The 10,004-nt window shown below is 43.8% G+C and overlaps 2 protein-coding genes across 2 annotated transcripts; one reads left to right on the top strand and one right to left on the bottom strand.

Annotated features, from left to right (window-relative positions):
* The first annotated feature begins 83 nt into the window (after window positions 1–83).
* On the top strand, window positions 84–3,493 carry LOC139778190 (EF-hand domain-containing protein 1). The gene is given in 4 exon segments (XM_071716054.1): window positions 84–585; window positions 1,036–1,358; window positions 1,736–2,187; window positions 2,589–3,493. Coding segments are annotated over 4 exon segments (1,935 nt in total). The 5' UTR covers window positions 84–232; the 3' UTR covers window positions 3,396–3,493.
* Window positions 3,494–4,028: 535 nt separating this feature from the next.
* Ythdf (YTH domain-containing family protein) lies at window positions 4,029–8,400 on the bottom strand. Its single transcript, XM_071716034.1, has 4 exons — window positions 7,731–8,400; window positions 7,422–7,449; window positions 5,014–6,776; window positions 4,029–4,904 (listed from the first exon to the last, which is right to left on the bottom strand). Exons 1-4 carry the CDS (start codon window positions 7,764–7,766, stop codon window positions 4,863–4,865), a joined length of 1,869 nt encoding a protein of 622 aa, XP_071572135.1. The 5' UTR covers window positions 7,767–8,400; the 3' UTR covers window positions 4,029–4,862.
* Between the last annotated feature and the right edge of the window lie 1,604 nt (window positions 8,401–10,004).

Below are 10,004 nucleotides of genomic sequence, written 5' to 3'. Positions count from 1 at the left end.
AGAATAGATCCACACCATCCTTTTTGCGGAGGATACCGGTTATATGGCGATATGGGGTATGGGGGTTAATTAGTTAAATCGATAGGCAGTCGCGTTGTTATAGAAATGTGTTTAATCTTAAAGTCAACGAGCGAGCGCCGAGCGGAGCGAATTGTAAATCGATCGACAGCGAACATGTCGGCGTCCGGCCGAAGAGTCGTTCCTAGTCTCGACACGACATTTGATCGTTGATATGGCAAATTTTCCCCTTTTACCGGGATACACTTTTCGAGACATTAGCGTAAGTGCCCGAATAATTGTAATTAAGCTTTCTCTTCATTTCCACGTTATCAAGAGAATAATAATTGGGAGAATTGCGTGGGCTATTGATTTCGAGGGGTGTAGTTTTTCAAATTGGTGCTTTGATAACTAATGACGACGTATTAAACAAATCGCATCGTTTCGTAAGGTCAAGGATTACAAATTGCCGCACAAGCTTGATGTTTTAAATGGCTTTCCTGTGGTACGCGATACCAATTACGGCATCGGAAGAAGATTAACGGACGCAGCATCCGTTCGATATGCCGAAGGACTAGATCCCGTGGAGTAAGTAACTGCAGACCTTCCTATTCGAAAACTCCGTCGCATTGATATTAATTATATTATTCTATAAAACAATAATGTATTTACAGAACTAATTAAAATAATTATTGGAATTATTAAAAGTAATTAGTATAATTGTTTTACGATTTTGAATTTAATCCATTGAATCGCCATAAAATCACATTTTCCAATTTATTAGGATAATTAAAATAGTTCATATTAATGAACATATTAATGAACGTAAAATGACTTTTGCTTTTGTCTCGATACGTTCGGATAAACTTTGAAAATGAAAACAGGTAAACAATACTTGATTATCAATATTATATTATCATTTTATAGACAATAGCAAGTGTGTTAATTAAATATTATATAGTGTACGTATTAATATTATTATTTAATCGCGATTAAAGTAATTACTTGGCTTTATTTAATTTTTATCATTATTAACAGATATGATATATCATCGATTTATGGCCGGGTGCCTTGCTACGTGTATCGGCAATTCGTGCCACATTACGCGGTGTTTGCGCAAAAGTGCCTCCGCTTCAAGGCCTTCTTTCGCCAAGGAGTCTTCAATTCCCCAGAGGAGCATTATCGCGTTCGTCATGTAGACATCATCTATTACCTGGAAGACGACACGCTCTGCGTGATAGAGCCTGTGGTAAAGAACGCTGGTTTCCGGCAGGGCAAGCTGGTGAGACGCGGCAGAATCCCGAAAAATGTCAAGAGAGACCTGTTCATCTGGAAAGATTTCAATGTCGGGATTGATGTTTGTATGTTGATGTATTTCTTTCGCCTTTTTCCTTCTGTCTATATTTCTTAGCATTCTCTTTATCTGTACAGAATTCCTCGGTATATTGTAGAACAAATTAAATCATATATATTTTTCACAAATAATTATTTAATAATAAGTTCTTTGACCAAGAAATTAAAAAACTCTTGAGACACTTTGTGTGTGTGTGTACTCATGTGCACACGAAATTAAAATAGCACTATTAAAATACCAAACGCTATTAAATCCTGACTGTTAAAATATAAATATACATACATGTATGTATAAATTTATATTTCAATAATTAGGATTTTTGCTCGGGCGACAACCTTGGACAATACAAACGATCCTTAATAGAATCGAGTACATTTCTTCTAGGCATTTATGGCGTGGTTTATCACATCGTCGACTGTGATCCGTTCACCAGAGAGTTCCTGACGAGTCAAGGCATCGATGTCGGTGAAAAGGAGAGTCTTCCCGCGGATCCTTACACGGAGCAGCGCGACGCCAAGTGCAGAACACCGACGGGGATCACGCGGGTGTTGGGCGATGATCGTCGGCGACGCTTCCTGGAATACGACGGTATGGTGCTGTCGTTCGATGCCACGTGGAACGACGATCACTATCGAGTGATGTATTTCCTGACGGATGATACCGTGGCAATCCGGGAGATTCACGAGCCCAACGACGGCAAGGATCCCGTGGCGATGCTGCTGAAGCGAATGCGCGTACCCAAGAACTGGCAGAGTCTACCGTCTTGGCACCCGAGTATCTACATGGAATACGGGGATCCCGAAATCGTGGAGTACTGCACGCCGCAAGATTTTAGAGTAAGACTAATTTGCCTGAGTAAGACCTATTTTCAGCCTCGTGCTATTTTGTTGTAACAGTACATTTTAATTAAATAGGTCTAAGTATTAATAATGGATAATTTATATATCCCTATTCACGCTATTTGATTACAAAATGTAATTTTAAAATTTGTTGCCTAAAAGGAGAAACGAGCAAAGTTCAAGGACCAAGAAGCGAGTTTCTTTTATATGTTTCAAGATAATACCGAATTAAAAAAAAACCTGTAAATTGATGATATTAAAGAATTTTAATAACATTTTTGATTTTACTGGAGCGCAGTAAAAATAAACTCAGTAAAACTTATGTTCATATGCAAATATAAATATTAAATAAAGCAAATAAAAGCGAATTCAGAATCATGTTATTACTTCGTCTTCAGGTAGGCGAAACGATCCTCCTATTCGGACGACGCTTCCTGTTGCACGATTGCGATGCTTTCACGCGCAAATATTACTCCGACATGTTGGGTACACCGCAGCCAGACGCGATTCCGGTTCCCGCGAGAGTGGAAAGGCCAGCGCCGGCGAAATACGAGATACCACCGCACATAAAGTTTGGCAGTCCCGAGGACACGTACGCCAGCTGTTTGTCGTTCATACCGAAGCCACCCAAGAAGAATGTTATTCGTCAACTGGCGAACTTCCCGAAGAAGCTGCGCTACTCTGCGCGAATGGATGCGGTGCACCCGGAGGATGAGGGTCGCGACTTCGTGATGGAGTACAGCCTGAGCGACGGCACCATTCAAATCAACGAGACCGAGAAGCGTAATTCGGGTCGACGCGAGGGTTGCTTCCTATCCTCCAGGCTGATTCCGAAGCCGTGTACGGGAAAAGACAATCCGGAGTACTATACGCCGCAGGATCTTTTCATTGGCGCGCGCATTAACGTGTACAATCATCGCTTCGTCATTACCGGCGCTGATCTGTTCGTGTATCGCTATATTGAGGCGAACCGCGACAAATTCTGCCAGGAAGTCCGGGAGAACCTGCGCGATTATTTTCTTCAGGAGGGTACGCTGCAGGATGACGTGGACATTGAAGCTAAAAAGATACAAGAAAGGGAAAATGAACAGAAGCTTCTTGCGGATAATATAATCGCGCAAAACGTGGAGGATGATGTTAATGCGAGCAAATGCATGGACAAAGAATTCGATATGATTGGTCATAAAGAATTGATAACGGCTTAATTAATCAATTAACGCATAAATGGATTTATCGGTGTTTTCAATACCGATCCCTTAATCGATTCAAACCTATAAGGTTTGCTAATAAATTTTACAAGCAATTTTTCTTGTCCTTTATAAAAATAGCACTACCTTATACAGAGTAATCCTGAATAATATTAACAAAAAATTGTTTCTTTGAAACAGATTTAGATTTCTTTTTAATCAAAAGCAGAACGTTGAATTATCAATAGTTTTTTAGTTGAGTGCCATATGAAATTTAATATTTATTCTTTATTTTTAATTTTACATGATTTTTTATAAAATTTAAAAACTGAATTTTTTAATTTTCAAAAAGAAGTATCTACTTATGCTTAACGTTAAAGAAAAATTTGTCCCTATAAATCAAGGAACACGAATTTGTTTATATTATTCAGTATTACTCACGATATAACGTTGCCATCGTTGCAAAGAATGTAATCATCTAATGAAAAAACAGAGATGCGTTTAACAATAAGAATCATATCTCATGAAATGTCATCAAATGGTACAATAATAATGATCGTCGTCATCGTGTACATTACAGTAGATTAATTGTAATATTATTTCACTTTTCGCGTTATATTATCCTCAACTCATTTCTCTGTAGTCCATGAATAATATAATAATAGATGATATATTCGCAATACAGATATAGAATACGCGCTAAAATAAACGCCAATAATTTTCTGTATAATTCATTTTGTGAAGCATGATGGTTATAAATACAACTGAAAACGTTGTAACAAGCCCCTGCACCTTATTAACAATTAAGGGGAAATTCGACCCTTCTGTCGAGCTGCAGGCACCAGATTGAATGTTCATTGGTATTTAAAACGATATATAACCAATCCAAATGACACTTGTTTATAATATAATGTTCTTGTATAGATTTTTTCATTTTCAACAAAAGTTTAAGCATTTTACAAGGATTAGTCCACATATTACAGTTTTTATTTATTTTTTTTTCTTCTATACCGCGTTTTCTTTCTTTCCCTCTTTCCCCCCCTCTTCCTCTCTCTTCCTGTCTTCTGTCCTGTTCTATGATTTGTACGTTTAAGAAACACCTTTCGATGAATAGCACGCAACACCACACTATATACTTTATAATCGTCAGCGAGTTTAATCAAATATCCTTCGAAATTGTTGTATTATCCTTCTCCGTTTCCTCTCTTCTTTTTCCTTTTCCTCATAAGTTGTGGTTATATATTATTTTACGATGATGCCGACGCGATGCTAGTGTAATCTGATTATCGGATTAATCATTTCAACGAAAGACCAACGCGGCCGAGGTCAACAACGAATGTTCGATTCACAGGAAAACAGAAGAAGCCGCCCATCGTGGATCCAGGAAAGCAAAGGTAAGTGGTAGGACGTGATTATTAGTCGTAGCGTGCTTCCTTTACATCGATTATTCTCGTTAACGGCATTACGTCTCCGCAATATCAGGCGCTACTGGCGCGATCCTCCTCTACCACCACGACCACCGCGCTCCTGCAAGAGAATAACGTTTCATTAGATGACCGTGAGCGAACAATCTCGTTTGGGGGTAATTTCGTTGTCGTAGTACAAATCAAACAGTCGTAACTCAACAGATATCTACCTTGCGCTGATGCAGATGAGGCTGGTGACCGTGCTGATGGTGATCTCTGGACATATCGGAGGCATGTCCCCTGTTCCTGTGATTGGAGGAAGAATGGTGATGCTGTATGACATTGGGTACCTTGCGCTGATCCTCCTCAGCCTGTCGGCGCTCGTAATGCCCGAAGTCGTCGAAGATGCTCGTGGAGTGGCGATAGGTATGCAGGATACGCAGTACCGTGATACCTTTCGAGTGCGGGACCTCTTGCGCGTCTCGCGAGTTGGTTACCGGCTTGTTCTCATTGTTCTCGAGCTTAATGTGTCGCAGCTGCACATTAGGAACATCCTTCACGTATATCCAACGGACGCGAAACTGACCCTTCCACTTGTCCTGGGACCAGACACTACTGTTGGACTGATAGTCAACAGGGGAGACCATCTGCGCCATGCCGCAGAAATGACCGGATCCGTTTACGGAGAAAAACAGATAAAGGGGCGCACCTTCGCGACTCGCTTCCCGGTAAGCTTGATCCAGCCGCTTATTACCGTGCTCCGTGCTGCACCAAATTTCATACTTGATGGACCGGTGGATGTCATCCTCCGAGTAGGATTTAATCACGAAAAACCTCGCGCCAGGTGCGGTCTGATCAAAATCCACAGGATTGTAGTCGTTCTTCACTTTTAGTTCGTCGAGGACCGGATGCGATGGATTGCCCTGGGCAAGTTGTTGCTGTTGCTGCTGCTGCTGCTGCTGTTGTTGATGTTGATGTTGATGTACTTGCTGATGTTGTTGCTGATGGTGCTGCTGATGCGACTGTTGATGCTGCTGCGACTGCGGCGGCATATGAATTTGCGTTTGCGACTGTGGTTGTGGAATCGGTGGCGTCGCCGTCACCGACGGCTGTCTGTTCCAGCACGGCTGTGGGGGTTGTTGCGGTCGTTGCTGCCTCTGAACGGGCGGCGGCGGTGGCGGAATCGGCGGTTGTACCTGCGGTGGCGGGGGCGCCGTAGGCGGCGGCGGTGCGGAAGACTTACCCTCGCCCCACGTCCCGATGTCCATGTTGTGCTTGCCCGGCACGATAGGCGGCGGCGGCATGCCCGCCTTCTTCTTCATTCCCTGCGAGGACGAGAGCGGCGGCACCGGTTTCGCCGGTTGGCTCGCCACGCTCGCCCACGTTATCTTTCTCGGTTCCTTCGGCTCGGGCTTGATCTGCTGCGCCGTAGCCTGCTGTGGATGCTGCTGATCCTGCCGTGGTAGCTCACCACCGCCGCTGCCGCCGATCGACAGACCTTGCACGCCCTGCTCAATGGTCTTGATCTCGCCGGTGCCGCTCGCCGCCGGATTAACATAGCTCTCGTTGCCGCGCGGTGGCTGATAGTAGTCCTCATACTTGGTTCTCCTTGGGGTGCCCCATGTATTGAAGTCACCGTTGCCATGAAAGTAGTTGAACGGCGGCTGACCGAACGCGCTGAAACCACCACCGGCTGCCGACGCCGAGAACATGCCATCCATGCCATAGGCATCGTGGCCTATTTGACCGCCGTAACCGGACAGAAAGGCGACCGGATCGGTGCCGTTCGACCAGGTGCCGTCGCCAGCGCCGAAGGTCTGATAAGGGAACGAGGTACCGGCGTAGTACGGGCTGTACGGATCGCCGGTGCCGATCGGATAACTCGAGTGATGCTGAGCATTGTTGCCACCCCGCCACGAGTCGAAACCAGTGTCCTCGCCAGCGGCATGCTCTGTTTGCTGTTGCTGCTGGTGTTCCTTAGGACCATTGCTCACTGTCCGAAACAGAACTGCGTTTACTCAGTGCTCAAAGGTATACGTAGCGATTAGGCACACGTGATAAAACAGCAGCCAAGATATTGCTCGTCCCTCACAAAGAGATTGTTAATATTATTTCAATATTGTTTCCCGAAGTAAATATAAACTCGCATTGCGGATACTAGAACAGCACGATTAAGATGATTTACAACTTTTTATTGTTACCTTACATCGGAGTTACATCATTCAGATAGTAAATTAACAAGAGACAAGTTTCTAACTCGATAATTACAGTTATGCAAGTTGAAAGGTTTGAAATTAAATCTAATGATAAATCAATCACCGTCGTATTCTACAGAGATTCAGATTACTGATACTGTGCATTTAAATCTTTGAATTTCATTTCGTTCTGCCAGCTTCAATTTCTTCATTACCCAGGCAACAAGACTTATTCTTCGGCTATCAGTACTTCAATGTATACACAACTATATTTCTCCGAGCGTCCAAACGATTAACGTAGCATTATCCTCCAATAAAAGAGTACGCTCTTCGCTGCTCTCATTCAACGCGCTCCTTCTACGAGGGATCTTAGACGTCCGAGTGACAGCGAGGAGGAAGGCAGGGGAAGTCGTCGGCGCCAGTTGTGCTGGCAGGGTACTCACCTTGGTTGCCGGTTTGTCCTTTCATCCGCTGCATGCCGTCGCATGAAAAAACATACAAAATTTAGAGAAGTGCCAGCCCTCGGCAGCGTGACTGTGGCAGGGGGGCAGGCAGGTACGAGAAGGGGGGGAAGGTGGGAAGGTGGTAATGTGTCAGTTGTCTGCCGCGGTAGCGGCAACAATAACGGCGTGGCGCGGCGCGGCGCGGCGTGGCGCGGCACGGCACGGCACGGCACGGCGCGGCGCGGCGCGGCGCGGCGCAGCGCGGCACGGCGCGGCGCGGCGCGTAGCGCGTCAACACAACACACTGACCTGGTTTGAGACAGCGCCTGCCAATCCGCTTGACATAACCTGCGACTCGCGCGGCTGCCTCGCGTGTCGTCGTCGTCGACGTCGGCGGCGGGCGTCGAACGACGGCGGCGGCGGCGGCGGCGGCGGTGGCGACCGTATCGGAGGGGACGAGGTAGGTTCTTAGGATAGAGTAGGCGGTCGAAGTCGAGAAGGGTTGCACCGGCTGGGATCGCGAGCTCGTTTACATCCAGCGATCGTCCGTCTGTCTCTTTCACTCTCGTTCACTATCGCTCGCTCGGCGACTTGTTTCCTCGCGGTAGGCTCGGTTATTCACACACACCTCCGGGTCGTCGTCTTCGTCGTCGTCGCGCACGGCGTCCGCGATTCCGTTCTCTACCACGGTTCCCGCTGTTCCTCCACGCGCGCGCGCGCGCGTTCGCCCGATGTAGCCGTGGCCGTCGAGCGCGAACCGAGCGTGAGCAGACCGAGCCTGACCGCGCACCAAATGTCCCCGGCCCGCTCGGGAGGTCTCCGACAGAACAGTTCTCTGCTGCGTATCCCACTTGTGAGCGCCGACGAGCCACCGCGAACGACCGAACCGAAGTCACCGAACGGATTCCTCGGCTTCGACGGCTTCGAGCAACAACTACGTGACGTGCACTGACCTCCCGTTTCCACTCGCGCTCGCAGGCATGTCGATCCGCGATTTCAGGCAAATTTCCCTAGGTTCTCCCCATTACTCCCCAGCCGACGACGACTCCGCGACTCCGAAGAAAGAGATCGAATCTGTGAATTCGTAAAACGTTTTTTTAAAGAATCTCTGTATGAAATCGTTTGTATTTCGTATGAAGACTTTTGAAGTGCAATTGAAAAAGTTTGTGAGTCATTCGTTTAATTGTAATTAATTATTTATTTTTACACCCATGCATTTACACCTACATATGTAGGTGGTGCGGCAGTCAATGGAGCTTCGGGAACAGTAGCGCCTTCTTCTTTCAACATGAATAACTTAAAAATCTGTATTTTTCGGCTAATTACCGAGTTTATAAATATTTAATTAACATTATCTGGGTGACTCACAAACCTTTTTAATCACACTTCATAACTCTTCATACAAAATACAAACGATTCCATATAAAAACTTTTATTAATTTATCTATTTCGGCTAAATGCATGGGGTGTAAAAATAAATAATTAATTACAATTAAACGAATGACTCACAAACTTTTTTCAATTGCACTTCAAAAATCTTCATACGAAATACAAACGATTTCATATAGAGATTCTTAAAAAAAAACGTTCATTTTCGGCCAAGTACATACGAATGAATCTGTTTGTCATTGACTTTGGCCGGCATTCATAAAAGCCGGTATTTATAGGCCGGTATTCATAGGACGGTATTCAGTCGGTTCTCTATATTTAATACCGTTTTAAGTACAATTTTAAGATGTATCATAATTAGATATCAGAGACGGTCTTGAAATGAGAACGGACTACGAATACGGGTCTAAAAAAATGCTTTTATCAAACGAATTAATACATAAGAAAGAATGCTAAACTAACACTTAAAAATATACTACAAGAATATTTAAGTATAAGAAATTAAAGAATATTCTTAATTCTTTAACCTTTAGAGGGCGGGAAAATTTTTTTTTTCTTTTTACTATTTTTCCCTTATTCAACACACCAAATTTTGCCTGAAAACATCAAATAGTTTGTGTTTTTTGGGTGGTCGATATTTCGACCACCCCCGCCTTCTAAAGGTTAAGGGGGTAGACCAGTGTGACGGGCGTTTTTTCAGGGTCATTTTCAGGAATTAATTTCTAACAAAGTATTTATGATACACCATTAAATTTTTTTTTATTATTTTGAGTACACATTGAAAAACGTGTCCAATTTTTTATGTGTAAAAAAATAAAGAACTCTTCGAGTTAAGTTACTTCGCGCATCCCTATAATTTTCAAGCATGGTCGGATGGTGTACACGATTTTGTGAAAACCAGTCGTCTGAAACAAAAATAAAAAATATTCTCATTATCTATATTGTATTGGCTTTCGGCTGACGGAGCATTTTTTTTTTTTTCATTTTTGGCGACGAGAAAAAAATTCCTGAATTTTGCCCAATTGCAGTAAAAAATTCAGGAATTTTTTTCTCGTCGCCAAAAATGAAAAAAAAAAAATGCTCCGTCAGCCGAAAGCCAATACAATATAGATAATGAGAATATTTTTTATTTTTGTTTCAGACGACTGGTTTTCACAAAATCGTGTACACCATCCGACCATGCTTGAAAATTAT

The sequence above is a fragment of the Temnothorax nylanderi genome, unplaced genomic scaffold, assembly GCF_030848795.1.
Source record: "Temnothorax nylanderi isolate EJ_2023f unplaced genomic scaffold, tnyl_v1.0 TNYL_tig0174_pilon, whole genome shotgun sequence".
In the NCBI taxonomy this organism is placed as follows: domain Eukaryota; kingdom Metazoa; phylum Arthropoda; class Insecta; order Hymenoptera; family Formicidae; genus Temnothorax; species Temnothorax nylanderi.
This window is presented reverse-complemented; position numbering and strand designations above follow the sequence as displayed.